The sequence below is a fragment of the Rhinopithecus roxellana genome, chromosome 9, assembly GCF_007565055.1.
Source record: "Rhinopithecus roxellana isolate Shanxi Qingling chromosome 9, ASM756505v1, whole genome shotgun sequence".
NCBI lineage: Eukaryota > Metazoa > Chordata > Mammalia > Primates > Cercopithecidae > Rhinopithecus > Rhinopithecus roxellana.
Window position 1 is genome coordinate 25,716,959 of NC_044557.1, and position 18,772 is coordinate 25,735,730.

At 41.7% G+C, this 18,772-nt stretch overlaps 1 protein-coding gene across 2 annotated transcripts in view; it reads left to right on the forward strand.

Annotated features, from left to right (window-relative positions):
- Positions 1-627: 627 nt before the first annotated feature.
- The window catches only part of NRG1 (neuregulin 1), a 1,136,884-nt gene continuing 1,118,739 nt past the window's right edge, over positions 628-18,772 (forward strand). Inside the window, exon 1 of one of the 2 annotated variants that reach the window (XM_030937748.1) lies at positions 628-1,622. In XM_030937748.1, the coding sequence (XP_030793608.1) occupies positions 878-1,622 (745 nt within the window). In that variant the 5' untranslated portion in view covers positions 628-877. The remainder of the gene's footprint in view (positions 1,623-18,772) is intronic. The other variant, XM_030937743.1, reaches the window with a different exon arrangement.

Genomic DNA, 18,772 nt, shown 5'->3' on the forward strand with positions numbered 1-18,772 from the left:
CTTTTCTGCACCGAGGACCCGCACGCCGGGGGTCCCACCTGCCCTTCTCAGCCTGCCTCCCACCGGCGCCTGGGCATCCTGCGCCGGCTACAGGTCCTTGCTCACTGAAGCGTCACCTCTCACTCCCCAGTAAATCTCCGCAGCCCACTCGGACTGCAGCCTGTTTGCCGCCCGTCCTCTCATTGCAGCACTCGGGGCGACAGAGAGGGAGGAGGCGCGCGGGGACCGGGACGCCCAGGAGGACCCACTCGCGGGCCCGGCTCCGCTCTGTCAGCAGCATGGGGAAAGGACGCGCGGGCCGAGTTGGCACCACAGGTAAACAGACTGGCGAGGCGCAGGACGCTGTCGCCGCCGCGGCCACCCAGCGATTTCCAGGCACGCAACTCCGCCTCCAGGGCTCTCTCCCTCGCGCTCTCTCCCAGCCGCTTGCTCGCAGCCCCAGCAGCAGCCGCAGCACCACTTCACACAAAGGACTGTCACCCGCGGAGCAGCTCCTCCACCTCCACGTCCTCCTCCGGTGACAGCAGCCCCGACAGCAGGGCTCGGGCGCGGCGGCGGCGGCGGCGCGGGGGGTGGAGGGAACCTGTCACTCCCTGCAACCGAGGCGGCGGCAGCGGCTTTTTTGCCTTTTCTATTTTGCTTTTTTTTTTTTTTCCCTTATACCTCTTCTCCTTTCTGTGGCTCCATCCACTTCTTCCCCCCTCCTCCTCCCATAAACAACTCTCCTACCCCCGCACCCCCCAATAAATAAATAATAGGAGGAGGGCAAGGGGGGAGGAGCAGGAGTGGTGCTGTGAGGGGAAGGAAAAGGGAGGCAGCGCTAGAGAGCCGGGCAGAGTCCGAACCGACAGCCAGAAGCCCGCACGCACCTCGCACCATGAGATGGCGACGCGCCCCGCGCCGCTCCGGCCGTCCCGGGCCCCGGGCCCAGCTCCCCGGCCCAGCCACCCGCTCGCCGCCGCCGCTGCCGCTGCTGCCCCTACTGCTGCTGCTGGGGACCGCGGCCCTGGCGCCGGGGGCGGCGGCCGGCGACGAGGCGGCTCCCGCGGGGGCCTCGGTGTGCTACTCGTCCCCGCCCAGCGTGGGATCGGTGCAGGAGCTAGCTCAGCGCGCCGCGGTAGTGATCGAGGGAAAGGTGCACCCGCCGCGGCGGCAGCAGGGGGCACTCGACAGGAAGGCGGCGGCGGCGGCGGGCGAGGCAGGGGCGTGGGGCGGCGATCGCGAGCCGCCAGCCGCGGGCCCACGGGCGCTGGGGCCGCCCGCCGAGGAGCCGCTGCTCGCCGCCAACGGGACCGTGCCCTTTTGGCCCACTGCCCCGGTGCTCAGCGCCAGTGAGCCCGGGGAGGAGGCGCCCTATTTGGTGAAGGTGCACCAGGTGTGGGCGGTGAAAGCCGGGGGCTTGAAGAAGGACTCGCTGCTCACCGTGCGTCTGGGGACCTGGGGACACCCCGCCTTCCCTTCCTGCGGGAGGCTCAAGGAGGACAGCAGGTACATCTTCTTCATGGAGCCCGACGCCAACAGCACCAGCCGCGTGCCGGCCGCCTTCCGAGCCTCTTTCCCTCCTCTGGAGACGGGCCGGAACCTCAAGAAGGAGGTCAGCCGGGTGCTGTGCAAGCGGTGCGGTAAGTTCCTCGCCCTTGGGGTCGCGAACCCGCGGCGAGAAGGGCGCATTCCGGGCGCGCGGGCACCGGGGCTCGACGGCCAGCCGAGCAGAGCAGAGGCTCTCCGGGTCCCAGTTGTTGGTTTCAGGGTGGTGGGCTCTCAGCGATCCTCAGAGGGAGGTTTCGCCTTCTCCAGCTTCCCTTGTCTTAGGCTTTGCCACTGGGGAAAGCCCAAGTTTGGTCTTCAGTTGGGGCCGCCTGAAACTTTTTAATCTTTGGGGTTTGGCTCGCCAAGTAGACGGGAAATGTGCCGGATGCTTTCTTGCATGTGGGTGATATGAACTTGGTTTTGGTTAGGAGTTGCTGATTCTGGGCCTCCTTTGAAGGAGGAAGGGTGAGTCCCGCAGGATTTTAACGCTTTCCCATCACATGGAGTCCAGAGTGTGGAGATGGTTAGGGGTTTGCTTCTGTGTCTGAGAAGTCTCTGCAAGGAAGGGGCAGTGCACTGACATTCCCCGACAGATGTGGTAGAGTTTTTTGGCAACTCAATGTCCAACAGAGAGGTGCAGTCTGTACCTTGTGACTATGTGCAATAGGTGAGAAGTATAAAGTTGTTATTGGTGGGGTTTTTTTTTTTTTTTTTTTTGGCCAAATCATCTCAAGAAATTTTGTTTTCACAATATTTTGGTTTGGAGGATGGTTTTGCACTTCAGTGAATCAGAACAGATGAACGAAATTATGGAGTATCACATGTAGGCCCTGAAGAAGAATAATTTTGGAAGTTTAGCAGTTGATTTGCTACACCTTTTCCCACTCACCACTGAAAAGTATTCTTCCCGGGTCTGCTTCATATGATCAGGTTTGAGAAATTAACTGATTATCTCATTATGTTGCTGAGGTAGCATTATGTTTATGCCGTTCATAAACTAATTTCTATGATCTAAATATCTGTATAATTTTCTGATTACCATATAATCACTAACACATAGCGGGGTTTCTTCTCAAACAGTAAATTAACACGATTACACATCACAAATTACAACATGCATAATAGCTTTTCCCCCTGGTCTTTATGTATCTGTCTAATAGACGTTTGGGTTAATTGAATTTTTATAAAACTCAGCACCATGCCATGCAGAGTCTGCCTGTGATGGAGAGTATGTCAGTTCTTTTAAATTTGTGTCTGGTGGGGGCCAATTATTTAAATTTCTAGTTGGCATTTATGGTGCTTATGTCCTGCAGTTAATTAATACCTGATGATTTGGTTTTAATGACAGCAAAGATCATTGTTCACCCACCGTTCCCTTATCTGAACAATGTACTTTGTATGCCAGAGACCTGTTAGGATTGCACCACTCAGTGGACAGAAGCTGTTCAGGGAGAGTGGTGCTGAAGAAAGCTGAGTGGCATCGGGATTCCCCGAGACCCACTGATAGATGTCACTCTAAAGCATGGGAAATGCTCTGCTGGGAGCTGTCTTATTAGGGAACAGAAAAGCTCAGCACCACTGTACTGCAGCATATGTTATTCTGTTATAGAATCTGAAACAAAACCTTTTAAGCAACACCACTGTCCAGTTTTCACATGTTTTATTGTGTATAATTCAGGAAGGATTTTTCCTTATCCCAAGTCATATGAGTTTTGAATCTTTCACTCCACAAGGTGGGAAGTTAATATAAAGGGGTTCGTAGTCAGCTATGATGCCTAGCATTGGGGGTGCATTACCAGATTATCAATTGTGTTAGTTATGCCTTTTAACTAGAAAGAAATGTAAGACTTGAGAGGTAAAGTTACTATAAATATCCAGAGAATGTTTGGAAATGGAAAGCCCATGTTGTTTGGAGGAATAATATTCTGTTCTTGTGCTTCTAAGGGGAAAAAACTTCACTGAAGGTATTTAGTTTTGTCCCTCAGTTTGCCAGTCAAAGAAATAATACATAGTTGTAAGTTGTGGCACATTTTTAAAAAGTGGGTTTTTAGTGAGCTGGAAATCTTTTTGCATGTAATCGAGTATATTAAGAAATCACAAAGTTACTGCCCTGGGTTTCTATAGTTACTGTGTGTGCTAGGTGATTTTAGTGTTATGTGATTTAAAGTGGGATATTGCTTTTAATCTCAACTAATAGATTTAGCTAAGTTCTAACTGAAATCATGCTAAAAGTTTCTCCTCACATTTTTACAAGCATAGTGTTTCTTATAATACCGGAGGATAAAAGTAAATAATATCAGCTATTTTATATAATGTAAATTCAGTAAATCTGTACTTGGAGTATTGAGTGTAAAAGTGTGTGTGTGTGTGTGTGTGTGAGAGAGAGAGAGAGAGAGAGAGAGAGAGAGAGAGAGAGAGAGAATGAATGAATGAATGTGTGAATTCATCCAGTTGTGTGGTCTAAGATAATGCCATTCAGAATCTGCCAGGCAAAGAAACACAGAAAAGTGGAAAAGAGAGAGAGAGAAATGAGAGGAAAGAATGAGAATGAGAATGGGGGCCAATTTGTCCTGGTTGAGCTGCTTCTGGTCAGAAGATTTCAGGGAGAGTGATGGAGCACAAGGCCCTCACCTAACATGAAGCTGCCCTGGGGGCACGATGGTTGTGTGCAGACTTGAGCCATAATGCTAGGCTGGAGAACGAATAGAGCAAAGTCATTTTGTGATATCATACCCAGGGGAACAGTTTCCAGCTCTGCTGCTGTCAGCTGCAGTGTTGTTTCCTACAAGTTGTTTGCTAGTGTAGAAACTACACATGCAACAGATTAGCCTTAGGTTTGAGTTAATAAAAATCTTTCCTCTTGAAATTCCTTTTTCTCTTTCCCCCTCATCTAATATGAACTCCTGAATAATGTCGATAAAACAAGAAGCTCTTTGAAACATGGGCCTTTGGAAACAGAGACGATTAGTATATTTTAGAAGACAACATGGAAATTCATAGCTTGTTTGCTTTGTAGTTGAAGTTTGTATAAATTACACTTCCTTTACAGTTATTTAAAGTTTTTGTAGCCTTCACTTTTTCTGTTGCTCACTGAACGACCTAAGAAATATTCCTGGGTTTTATGTTCATCGGAATGCAGGATAATTTGCTGTTCAATTAAATCTCTATTATTCAAACAAGTCATTGTTTGATGTGCTACACTTTTAGCTTCCAAAGCATTGTGGTTATACGAGGCAGAAGCTGATTTCCAAAAAGGAGTACAAACGCTGAGGTTGGATAACATCTACAACTGGGCCATGCCAGATTTGTACATCAATTCTGATCTTACAAGCCAATCTAAGTATTTTATATCATATGATGGTAGAATGAAGATGCATGCATGTATTGATAATGTAAACATCTTTATCAAATATTTACGATACATAGCACTTGCTCTTTTTAATATCTTCAGTCACTATTTAATAAAGTGTGCTAACCTTGTGGTGTTTTGAAAATGAAAGAAAATGCTGCAGAGATTTTCCAGTCAGCGTTAAAGAAAACTATTCTTAATAAAAGCTATATTAAGGAAACAGAACAGTAACAGATACAGCCTGACTGCTTGTATGTTGTAAATACACATGTAAATTTAATTTCCCAAGTGTTTGTGACTGCTCTTTTTAAACTTTATAAATCTTGCTGTCAAAAATATATACTGAATTTAAAATAGCTCCGCCTACTGAGTAGAGAAACTATATATATATTTGTTTATATTTATGTTAAAAATGAAACCAGCATAGGTCATTTAGGAAAAGAACTCCTTAAAATAAAAATATTTTAAAAAGTGGATTTAAATATCTGAGTCAGAATATTTAACTAGCACTAGGGGATCGTTCTCATCAGTTCTGGGGTATCTATAGATCCTCCGAATCTAGGGAAAGTCTTACCATATGTCCTGATGTATTAAGTAAGACTGGGAGGTTTAGACAACAGAGAATTAAAACAGTGAGCTGTACTTCCTCTGGCTGGTATATTTATAGCAAATGAGAGCAAAAGACGTGATTGGGCGGGTTATTGCCCTTGTCAAATATAATCTATTCATTGTTTAGGAAATCTCCTTTGCTTCCATACCTATTTTCTTCCTGTTTTTTTTTTTCTTAATTATAAACCTAATGTCTTTTACAACCCTCTTGTACATTTTCATGACAATTTATGAACTGCTTAGATATCCAAAGATCTCTAAATCCTCCTAGCAATACTTAGCCTTTTATTTGTTTTTAATATGGTTGAATGATCTGAAAAAATGATCTCTTTTGATAGCTCTTAATGAATGAGTATTTTGATTAGCTTTACATAGATAAATGATAATGAAAACAAAAAGCATACAGTTAGGGTTCTTACTGATTCAAGCAATTTGTTACCAACCCAAAATAGTGTAACATGGCTTGGTGAAAGTCTTCATAAGAAAGTAAAAACTAATTTATTTCTAAATAAATTATTTCTAAATAAATTATTTCTAAATAAATTTATTTCTAAATAAATTATTTCTAAATAAATTTATTTCTAAATAAATTATTTCTAAATAAATTATTTCTAAATCACAGAAATGGGTATTGTGGACAGTTTTCAACCCATATATGAATGCTCTAAGTTTGCGCCTGCATATTGTTACTCTGCTTTTATGTTATAACACGTAAGTTAAAATTAGTGTTATGAAAGAATATATAACCTGGCTAGTTTACCCCCATCCTCTCCAGAATATCAGTCACTTTATAATACTTGAACATTTGCTTAGTGATACATTCTGTTGAAATCTAATGTTGAATTATTTGTGGATTTACAGAATATACAAATTCACAAATAACTGTATGACTAAGACAAAACTTGGTCTTTTTAAGTTGAGGGATTGTCCTAGTTGAGAGGTTGTGTTTTCATATTGCCTAAGTTGTTGAGTGCAGTAGTGCACTTGAAGTAAACCTGTTTCTGAAGCCTTTCCCCCTGGATTTTCATCCCTAAATGATCCATACAGGTTGAGGCAGATAAAATACAAGAAATTTTGGTAAAGTTGAAGGTTAAAAATAGATCAACTAGCCTCTTCTTGGCATAGATACAATTATTAGGAAACAGTTCTCCCTAACATAGACTTGCCATCCCTTCATCCTAGAGAGAGAAGTGTACATGGTAATTTACTTTAATTTTTGGTCTTCTTCAGGAGAACCAGGATATTTTTCCCTATGGAAAATAGTTTGTTAGGAAGTTCTTTCCTGGCCCTTGATTTACCTCATTTGGACCTAGTAAAAATTTATATCTTGTTTTAAATTATAACTAAAAAATCACAAAGAAGAAATTTTACCTACAGTCTGGATGGACCATTGGAGACTGTCCTACTACTTTCTAACTCAGACTTCTGTTTTATTTTTTTTTTTTCTTCATCTTTATTTCCCCTATGAAGATACTACAGGGAAAGCCTTGGGTAAATGATGGGGCCCAGGAGTAGATTTTGGTGTGTGAGTATAGGATTGCTAGTTATTATCACATGGACTAACCTTCTCTTGAAACCTTGAAATTTGGCTGTCTGGATCCAAGAAATGTTGGAAAATAGAGGTCTTAGATCACAAGACTGTGAATGCAAATGGTCTTTCTGTTTCTGATGGGCTCTTTGTCTATCCCATGAGGACGTGGATGGTAACCTGCATTGCATCTTTAGTTCAGAGGCTTTCTCTCCAAAGCCCAAGGCTCTGTCTTTGGACATCTGCCCTGGCTTGCTGGGAACAAGAAAACAGCTCTGAGTGGTGCATGAATCTGGAGCTGGTAGCCAGATTTAGGAGGTAGCAATGGCCCAAGAGAACCTAGAGGAGGGAATTGTTTCCTTTTCTTTTGCTCTGCTGTGCCAGAATATGTGAGGTGAATCAAGCCCAGTGCGAGGGAGCATACCTGATAAGGGCACTAGAGTCTCAGTACTGGGTATACCCAGGAGCTCAGGGGATGGACGAAGGTTAAGAGATGTGAAGTACTGTCAGCTTTGCTAAATTTGGAAAACCCATAGTGTAATACTGTCATCCCAAATGGTTGTCTTTTATCTGGGAATTGCCATTAAGGCAAAGACACCTAAAAAATTGAGGGCATACTAAAACCACATAGTTGTAACTACCACTTATAGAGTTGGGATGTTTTTTTGGCCTCTTTGATAGACACATAGAGTTTGATTTTTATGATTAAATTCCTGTTAAATAATTGATGAATAAATGACTGAAGCACCCCAGCTGGTTGGATAGTTCTAGCCTAAATTTAGAAAGATAAAAACATACTTTTGATTTTTTTCTCTTCTGGTTTCTGATATGGTGAGTTCGATACCAGAACACTGTTCTCTTCTCTTCCCATCCAGAGCCTTACTGTAATCTGGATCGACCTTTGGGGCTTCAGAGAAAGGTTATTTAATTTCCCAAAACTTTTCTCTCACTTATTTTTAGAACAGTATTTGTTCTGTGCAGCTTATAGCCCAGCAGGGAAAAAAAAAAAAAAAAAAAAAAAAAAAAAAATTCCAGTGTCGTAAATACTTAAAAGTACAGAAGAGTTTTGCAACAGTCTATGAACCCTTACCACTGTTTTCAGCAGAACCATTTGTAAATCATCCCAACTTATTTTGGGTGACAGATCTCAGTACTCAGAAATTTTATGTTCTCCTTGGATCTCTCCTCACAGGTGTTTAACCATCTCAGTACTATAAGTGATACTTTATATTGAAATCTATTCTCATAATTGAAGATAGAAAAACACAGCTTATATCCCTAAGAAGTAATACAAAGATATTTTAGATCAGTTCCTCTTCACTTACTTTTCTTGTTTCTAACATCACAACAGCTCTTGGTTAGCCTGCAGGTGGGGTGGCACGTGCCCATTTGGGCTCTGATGAATAATGAGGTTCTTCGCCTTCACTTCCGTGGTCGGCCCTGGAGGCACTGTGGGAGACGATGTGTTATCAGTGAAGCAGCAGATGTGGTGGCAGCATTTTCCTCTACTGCAGGGAGCATCCCGGCTGTACCTCTGTACAGAGCAGGGGAGCTGTCTACTTAGAAGGAAATGGATGGCTGTGTTTGCTTCACATAGAATTTCTCATTAGCCTTGGGAAGTGGTTCTGGCAGTTGGGGCCCCTTAGTGATTGCCAGGATGGAGAGGTTCTGCTCAGAGCGGGTGTACGCATTGTCCTGTCATCAGCACACAGGGCCACAACATTGAGATAACCTAGGCATGCTGCTGCTTTGCAAGCCTGGACACCTCCAGATGACCCTTTCCTCTGTTGTCTTCATTCTCATCCATAGGGATGGGTTACATCTCGTCCTCAGGAATACTAGCACCTTTCTTTTTGTTGGAGCAGAAATTTTAAAAAACATCCTAGCATTTTGGAATATAGTTTTATTCCAATGAGCAGTTTAGAAAAATTTATGGTAACATAAAATTTATCATTTTAACCATTTTTAGGTGCGCAGTTCAGTGGCATTAAGTATTTGCATTGCTGTGCAACCCTCACTGCAATCCATCTCCAGATTTTTTCATCTTCCCAAAATGGAAACTCTGTATTTATTAAACACTAACACCCCATTCCCTTTCCTCCTTTTCCCCAACCACCATTCTACTTTCTGTCTTTACAAATTTGACTACTCTAAGTACCTTTTTAAAGTGTAGAGTTCAGAAGTATTCAATACATTCATAATGTTGTACAACTATCGCCACCATCCATCGCCATATTCTTGACCTTGTTAAACCGAGACTCTATACCCATTAAACTACAACTTCTCATTTTCTCCTCCCCCAGCCCCTGACAAACACTATTCTACTGTTTGCCTCTCTGATTTTTACTAAGTGCATCATTTAAGTGGACTCATATGGTATTTGTCTTTTTGTGAATGGCTTATTTCACTTACCATAATGTCCTCAAGGTTCATCATATTGTAGCATATGTCACAATTGCCTTCTGTTGAAAGGCTCAATAGTATTCCGTTGTATGTAAATATCACATTTTGTTGATTCATTCATCCATCCATCAGTGGACACCTGGTTTACTTTCACATTTTGGCTATTGTAAATAATGCTGCTGTGAAATGTCTTCTCAAATCCCTGCTTTCAATTTTTTTGGGTATATACGCAGAAGCAGAATTGCTGAAACATATGGTAATCCTTTTTTTCTTTGAGATAGCGTCTTACTCTGTCACCCAGGCTGGAGTGCAGTGGCACAGTCTTGGTTCAGTGCAACCTCCACCTCCTGGGTTCAAGTGATTCTCCTGCCTCAGCCTCCTGAGTAGCTGGGAGTACAGGTGTGTGCCACCATGCCTAAGTTTTGTACTTTTTAGTAGAAATGGGGTTTCACTATGTTGGCCAGGCTGATCTTGAACTCCTGACCTCAGGTGATCCGCTTGCCTTGGCCTCCCAAAATGCTGGGATTACAGGAGCGAGCCATGGCGCCCAGCCTCATATGGTAATTCTAGGTTCACTTTTTGGAGGAACCATCACACTGTTTTCCATAGCAGCTGTACCATTTTACATTCCCATCAGCAGTACACAAGGGTTCCAGTTTCTCCACATCCTCCCTCACACATGTTATTTTCTACTCTTTTGATACTAGCCTTCCTAATGCATGTAGAATAGTGGTGAGCAGTTTTTATATTGTTGTTTTCTATACAAAGTTAGTGTCTCTAATTACACTGTCATTAATAAGAAGCAAAAGTTCTCAGAAAAGAGAGGTGTTCATTTATTCAACTCTTAGTTTAAATAGGATGTAAGATCCTGAATCTGAAGCTGTGAAATAAGGAAATTACAATGGATAACAGCTTAATAAAAACAATGATTTAAAGAGTAAGCTTAGAAATAAAAACAATGAAAGATGTAAAGAATAAGCTTAGAAAATGCACTTACAGAAAACAGTCCTCCAAGGCTATCATGAGAATATTGTATTTTTATTCATATTGCTATCAGTGTAGTCCAGAAAGGAAACTTATCATACTTTGATTAGTTTCAGAACCTTTTAATTGATTTAATGTATTCATTAATTGCCCCTACCCCAGCAATTTCCCTGTCTATATTCCTGTCCATTACTCCAATCCTCTTCTGATCAGTACTGCAGAAGAGGCTGAGTCATTCTGAAATAATACTTTTTTGTTTGTTTGTTTGAGGTAGGGTCTTTCTCTGTCATCCAGGCAGGAGTGCAGTAGGACGATCTTGGCTCACTGCAACCTCAACCTCGTGGGCTCAAGCAATCCTCCACTTCAGCCTCCCGAGTAGCTGGTATCACAGGCCCATGGCACCACACCTGGCCAATTTTTGTATTTTTTTTTTGTTGAGATGGGGTTTCGCCATGTTGCCCAGGCTGGTCTTGAACTCCCAAGCTCAAGCAATCCCCCCACCTCAGCCTCCTAAAGTGCTGGGATTACAGACATGAGCCACTGCACTTGGCCTGAAATACTACTTTTCTTAGGCCACGTTCCCTACTCAAAGTTTCAATGGATGCACCATAGTTAACTCAAGATCTCAACATTCAATATCCTCCTTAGCCTCAATAAAGTCTTATCTTTCCCACCTTCCCATATGAACACTTTATGCACTCCGACTGCTCCCTGAGCAGGCCAGGCACTTTCCTAACCCTCCTGTTTTTACATATACCATTTCCTCTGCCTCAGTCTTCTTCCACCCTCATTTCTACCCGTGGAATTTCTGTTCTTCCTTCTAGGAACAGCTCAAATCCTACTGCTTCCATAACGAAACTAGTAATGATTCCTACCAGAGATATGCACTCTAGAATTTGAACACAGAACTCCTCTTTCCTGTGTACTTTACACAAGGTACTGTTACAAATTTTTCTTCTGCCATATTGTGTTTGTTACAATGTATGGATTTAAAAAATTTTCTCTGTTTTTGTGTGTCTTGCCTCACTGGCAGCCAACGCTATTCTTGCATTTGGACACTAGCAGGGTCTTCAGCTTACTTGCCAGTGAAAAGTGCCCTGGCCTCAGATTCAGAAGAATCCTTTCCACTTTCAGCTTTGTAGTTAGTACCTGTGTGATTGTGGGACCCTGACTCTGTTCACTTGTTTGGGTCTCAGTTTCCTAATATGCAAAACGAGAAGGTAAAATGCTTTTCAAGGTCCATTTAAACTGTATTTGGTCCTCAGAAATGACCCAAACATACAAACCTCCTTTCTCTGGAGCTTTTCTCTTCCTCTCCTCTTATTTAGTGTTGTTCTCAGAAGAATACACGTGGGAAAACAATTGTCAAACTTTTAGACACTCTAAGAGAGGAGAAAGAGAGCTGAAGGAGAGGGAACCTTCAAGGGAAGGTGGCTTCTTCCTCCAAATCTTATCTCCATGGCCTTTCTGTGTCATTTTTAAAAATACTAACAGTTATTTGTATTCGCTGGCATCGTCTTTTCAAAAAGCAAATACCATTGCCTCTGCAAGCCTGTCTTTGAAATGATAAAGTATGATTAATCCACAACTGTATACTTTAGAATGAGAAAGTTCAGTCATTTGTGGTGCTAAAATGAAAAATAAAGATTTGAATGGTTTTACTATTTACTATGAATTTATTTTTACAATGTAGATGGGGCATTGTTTTAGGTTCTAATAATTAGCACCGTTGCTGAAATGGATGAGGTCGGCACAGAGCATGAGGAGACCTTGGTTTTCAGGGAGATGGCACCAGTTCTGATGGCTGCAGGGAGATGCCAGGGTTGAGTTCTTTCTCAAATTGTGAAGTTTATGGTTTCGGCAAGAAAAGGATGCCTTTAAGCCCTTTTGTAAATGAAATGAGCAATGCTGAAACAGTTGTCAAATGGGAATAGTTTGATCTGACTTCCTACATTTCTGCATGAAGAGGTATTGGCAGCTCCATGGCATTGGGGCAGGATGGGCAGGGCTTAGCTGGGCTAGGTCCATTTTTTTTTCTTTCAGTTTGATGTCTCCGACTGCTGGTGGATTCGCCTACTGCAGAAGAGCCAATGCTGCTTATTAAGTATGTTTCCTCAATCTATATCTCTAGCCCAGATCTTTCTTTTTGGTTCTCGATCTGTACATCTAACTACTTACCCGGTAACCTATGTCCTACGAACACTTTATGTGAAATATTTTAACCAGTGCCTCATCTTCACTGCCAGTCCCTCTGCACATTTGTATCCTAGTAACGACTCTACCCTCACTGCTAGTATGAGCACAACAGTTATTCCCAGTGACTTCCTTGGTCAACTCTTATTTGGTGCCAGAGTAGTAGGTGCTGAGATAAATTCAGTTAACCCCTCACCATAGGGCAGCATTAATATTTTTTAGTTACCTCAAACCAGAAACCTCTCCTGCCCCATACCAGATTAGTGACCACATCCCATTGATTCTATGTCCTTAACAAATCTCAGATTCATCCCTTCTTCCCTCACTTCATCTTCTCTGTAATAGATTCTTACAGCAACTGTAACAAACTCTTTATGCATGGATTCTTTCCCTCTTACATCCATTTTCTATACTGTTGCTAGAATGGTCTTTCTAAAATAGAATAGATGGTACTGTGCTTTTACCTAAAGCTTTTTGGTTGACATCAGGATAAAACTCAGACCCCTTTGAATGGCATGTAAGGGCTTTTAGCTTTTGTCCCAAGTGTTCTTGTCCAGTTCCTTCTCCTCTCTGGAACCTTGTGCTACACTGATGACATTCTCTACATGCTCCAGGCAGCTTTAGAGCTCCATGGATTTGTACATATTGTTCTCTTTTCCCAGAATAGTCTACTTCTCTGTCTACCTGTTTGTTGTACTGTCACTACCTGTCATTTCAGATTGACTGTGCTTCCGTGGAATGGTTAAATAACACTGGATAACTCTATAATGGATTGTGCTATAGTCTTTACAAATCTTGTTTTAGGAGAAAATATGATTACTTAGAGATATGTTTATAGCACATTGTCAAGTGAAAACTGTTGTGTAATATATGTGTGATTGACTTTTCTCTTTCTTTTCTCTTTCTCTCTGTCTCCTTTTTCCCCCCTCTTCCTCCTTCCCTCCCTTTCTTCCTTTCTCCCTTCCCTTCCCTTGCCTTCCCTTCCTTTCCCTTCTCTTCCCTTCCCTTCCCTTCCCTTCTCGTCCCGTCCCTTCCCGTCCCTTCCCGTCCCTTCCCGTCCCTTCCCGTCCTGTCCCGTCCCATCCCGTCCCATCCCGTCCCTTCCCTTCTCTTTTCTTCCCATTGATCTTTCAATAAAAATAAAAGCCTAGAACTCTGTATAGCTAAATGTTAACAGTGTTTATTTCTGGGTATTGGAATTATTGATCTTTAGAATTATCTTCATTTTGTATGTTCTAAAGTTTCTATAACGAATGCACATTACTCTTTAACAAGAAGTAGTAAATGCTATCTTTAACAAAAAATAGTGACTTGTGGCAAGTACTATGTCTTACTTATCTTTGTCTTTTTAGAACATTGCCTTTCTCATGGAAGATGTATTAGTTAGGGTAGACTAACTGCTGTAACAAATGATACCCTTAATACATAATAAGTAAAATGCAATAGTTTATTTCTACCTATTGAATGAACAGAATACAAGATGCTCTGGTCCTGATTTTCCCCTGAATAAAATCTGCACTAACACCTGAGGCATAGCCAAACCTCACCTCCAGACCAAATTGGTTGAAATAGGCAGGGTTCCAATTTGTGATGGCCATTTATTTTTAATGGCCTTTCTATTCCCTGAAATGTAGACAAATTTGCCCTTTGCTGCCTCATTGCAGTGGAAGAGCCCCATACCGGCGTGCAGAGCTGATGATGAAAGGCATCTATGTGTATTGTAGATAAATAGTGTATTAACTATGTATAATTCCTTATGTTCAACTTAGCATTTTATGGGTGAGTTTTGCAATAATTCTTCAACATTTAATGCTCACTATGTCTTGTTTCATTTGATATCACTGAAAAATGCAGAGGGTCAGGCTACATTCACTCTGTCTCTCCTGGGCATGTTAGGTTGCCTTCTAGAGTTCTGTGTTTCACAAATCATTTTGATGTAGAGACTGTGGAGAAATATTCTCAGGCTTTATCACTGCTGACTTAATTGAGTTTCATGATGCACATTTTTTTTCTTAGTAGGATAAATTAAAAATGGCTGATAAAGCTGCCTGTAAAAGCAAAATTGTTAGGTTAGACCTGCCTGGTGTATTAAATGTATTAATAAATAATTTGGCCACCATTTTTGATCACTTTTATGAACTCTCAAGTAGTTTTATTTCCAGTAACTTGCAAAATATGGACTCATATTATGGACTCAGTCATATTTCTCTTTAAAATACTATTGAAAAGTCCATGAAAATGATTAAAGTGCCAATATCACCCGCCTACTTCCTGTTAGCAAGAATTGTTGGTGATTTTATGATTAGCTGGGTATATGGTTGTGCTTTCTTTGTGCAGCCCAGGAGGAAACACAGCCAGTTCATCCCAGGTGAATAGAGATAATGAATGGGTTTGAAGCCGTATAAAAGGAGTAGTCTTTTGTGCATCTGTTTCATGTATGTTATTGCTATGCTCTCTTTAAAGCATTTTATTAAATATTGAGAAGACAAGATACTTGTGAATTATGTGTAAAGTATAAAGAATCATGATACATGTAATGTGCCTTTCAGTGTCATTTTTACCATCAGCCATTTGGCTTTGTGAGGATCTTGAGTTCAAGGTCACTGAAGAACAGCTTAACACATTTTCTTGCTCACAGGTCAGTAAGGAATATATCTCTTCGTTAAAATAGATGAGAAGTTTGTCATTACTCTACTGCTTTGACTAGATATGGTGGCTCATGCCTATAATCCCAGTGCTTTGGGAGGTTGAAGCAGGAGAATTGCCTGAGACCAGGAGTTTGAGACCAGCTTGGGAAACATGGTGAGACCCTGTCTGTACAAAAAATAAAAAAAATAAAAAATAAAATTTGCCGGGCTTGGTGGTGTGCACCTTTAGTCCTAGCTACTCTGGAAGCTGAGTCAGGAGGATCCCTTGAACCCAGGAGTTTGAGTTTACAGTGAATTATGATTGCATCATTGCACTCCAGCCTGGATAACAGAATAAGACCTATCTTTAAAAATAAAAAATAAAAAAGAATACCCTGTATTCTTTTCCAATGCATTTGCATAGCCTCCAAATTCTATTCCTTTCCACTCAGATTTAGGCATTCCCACCCTATGGGAGAAATTATTATAGGTGCCATTCTTATGATGTTTCCCAAATAAATTACAAGAATCATGAGATTGCTAAACAAATGTAGGTGGCTAATAGAAAAAGAGAAGCAGCAAGCCTACTTTTTTTCATTTACTTACTCAACAAATGTTTATCAGGCATCTATTATATGATAGGCTTTGTACTGATTTTTGGCATGACAATGATGAAGAAATTAGACATGCCCCTTTCTGAGCTAAGAAAATAGAGAGGCAAAATGGTTACACAAATAATTATATAATTACAGTTGTGCTAAGCCTCATGAGGGAAAAGTACAAGGTCCTAGCCAGGTGAACATGTAACAGAAGAATCTATCTTAGTCTGAAAGATACAAGAAGGACTTCTTGAGAAAGAAGCATTTCTGTTAGGATAGGGAGGAGGAGGGGAAATGAGGAGAGGAAAGATTTGCATTTCCAATCTTGGGGCAGAGGGATGAGGAATAGCAGAAAGGACAGTCAGTGCAAAGGAAGCAAAAATGGGGTCTGAGAGGTAAGGAACAGTCAGACCATTCTAGACTTTCCAGGATTCCATATTTTATCTTTAAAACGGGGGAACCCAATGAAGGATTTTTAAGAAGAGGAGTTATATGGTTTTCATTTCAAAAACATCACAACTGGTGATTGTAAGGAGAATGGACTGAAAGGGAATAAGAGTGCATTCAGGGAGCTGAGGTAGGGCTCCGACTGAGACTGGATGTGTGCCTGGACTAGAGTGGGAACCACAGAGGTAAAGAGAAGTAAAAGATTTCAGATGATTTTTGGAAGCTTCTTTTAGCCTTGACTGTGATGGGGCAATGCCTGCAAAGGGCAGTGGGGAGGATGGCCCCGAGTGTTCTGGCTTGAGCAAGTTGTCTGCGCAGTAGGTAATGTGATGGTGAATACTGCAGGAGAAGAAGGCCTTGTTTAGTGTATTGTTGATATAGCCACATGGAAATACCAAGGAAGCATGTGCGTGTTTGGAGCTGGAGGTCAGAAGAGAATTCCTGGTTGTCTTTTTAAGTGTGGTGGTTTTGGACAAAGACATGACATTTCTAGCTCCATGAAGTAGATAAGATTGCTTAGGGAAGGTGGGAGAGGGTAAGGAAAAGTGAAGAGAAAGGGAAGGGTAAGGAACAGCCACCTTTAAAGGTGAGGCAGAGAAGGGGGCAGAGTGATGGGAAAGAAGCAATTACAGCAGTGAGAGGAAGACCCAAAAAGGATTCAGGAGGGAAGAAGTGGCTGCTGCATCTGAGTCCTTCGAACATCCTGATGGAAGAGGGCGAAGAGAGAGCCCAAACCAGGACTTTTTGATTGCTGAGTATTGCCACACATTTTAAATATAAAAGCGCACATCACAGTTAGGACCAGTGAGGACTTAGGACGCAGTTCTGCCCAATGCCAGAGGTGGAGCCCAGACCAGGAGCAGACTGAAGTACTATTCGCCAGCTTCCGGGTTAAGATTGGATTTTAGTAATATTTTTATTTACCTGGACATAAGTAGCACAAAGCTGTTTTAAGTACTCCAAGGCTTTCTGTGGCAGTGGGGTGTAAGTCTGGGAAGAATGGCTAAATTGAGAGACCCAATGGATAGTTTGTATAAAGATAAGATTTTTCAAAAAATCATCAAAATTGACTGTTACTAACATGTTGCTGAAGGTCACTCTTTTATGTGTTTTTCCCCTGAGCTAAGAATTCTTTCCTATGTACTACATAAGCCGCTTCAGTGACAAATTATTGTTCAAATTTTTCTTGGCACACTGACTTGAGAATTAACTACCATTCATAGTTGGTACCCAGGTCCTATGAGAATACAATGCCTTGTCGCATAAATACTTGTGAAGTGACATCTATCAATCTAATTTAGAAAAATATTTGAGTCGAAAGGTCCTTGAACCATGTATTAGGTTGACACAGGAGCTCCCTTTATCTGAAGCTGTGACTGAGCATTTTAATGAATGGCAGTCAAAGAATTCAAAGTTGTTATTCTGACAGTAATTGCGTGCATTTTTCCTGCCCATCTATATGCAGCCTTCTCATTGTCTAGGGGGCTGCTGATTTGATGCATTCATAGCTATTATTTGCATAGGGAGTTTGAACCACCATGGGAAGAATGATTTTGAATTTCCTCATTCATTTATTTACTTTGAGTGCAATAATAGTGTTTTCATGGAAGGATATTTTATATTGGGTTTTTCCTAATTTTAATACAGGGTAAATAAGCTAAGTGTTATATTTCTGAAAACCACGCATTATACATTTTTAAAAATGGGGGAAAAGATGAAAATGAAATGAAAAATGGGAAGACAAGTTCTGAAACCTCCGACCTTACCTGTGGGCTTCTCCCTCCAGTTGACCGTGGAGAACCAAAGATGACTTATTGGGCCAGATATTCTGATCTTGGACAGACCAGTGGTTTGTAAAATGGGTTGTACATTATGGTTTGCAGATTCCTGGACTAGACTCCCAGAGATGATAATTCATGTGGCCCAGGGTTTGTGCTGAGAATCTGCATTTTTGAGAAGCTCTCCAGGTGATTTTTAGTGTGCACTTAAGTCTGGTAGCTCTTGGACTTGTTTTTTTTTTTTTTTTTCAACTAATAAAGTTGAAGACACTCTGCACAAGATTAGAAGATGGATAAGAAAAGAGAAAATTAGAATTTACTGAGTTTCTATTATGGGCTGAACATGTTTACATATCTTACCTCATTTATTCCTTAACACCATCTTGCAAGGTATATCATTTTATTCCAATTTTAACCTGAGATTCTAAAAGGTTTACAGAACTTTAAAGGTCACACAGCTGCTGGCAGGCAGAACCTTTATTTGCCTCCAGGTCATCTGATCTGCTGTGTAGAACCACGATACGGCTGGAACAAGAAGATCTGGATAGAATTCTAGTCACACCATCACTTGGGTGAAGTCCTTTTGCCCTCTCTGCCATCGTGGGTACCTGTTGCTAAAGGTAGACTTTCCTGTTTATCTTCAGAGTGCATATGGGTAGATGAGTAGGGAGAACTGCATACGTTTTGAGAGTAGTAAAATCAGATCCACTTGGACAAAACTGTCT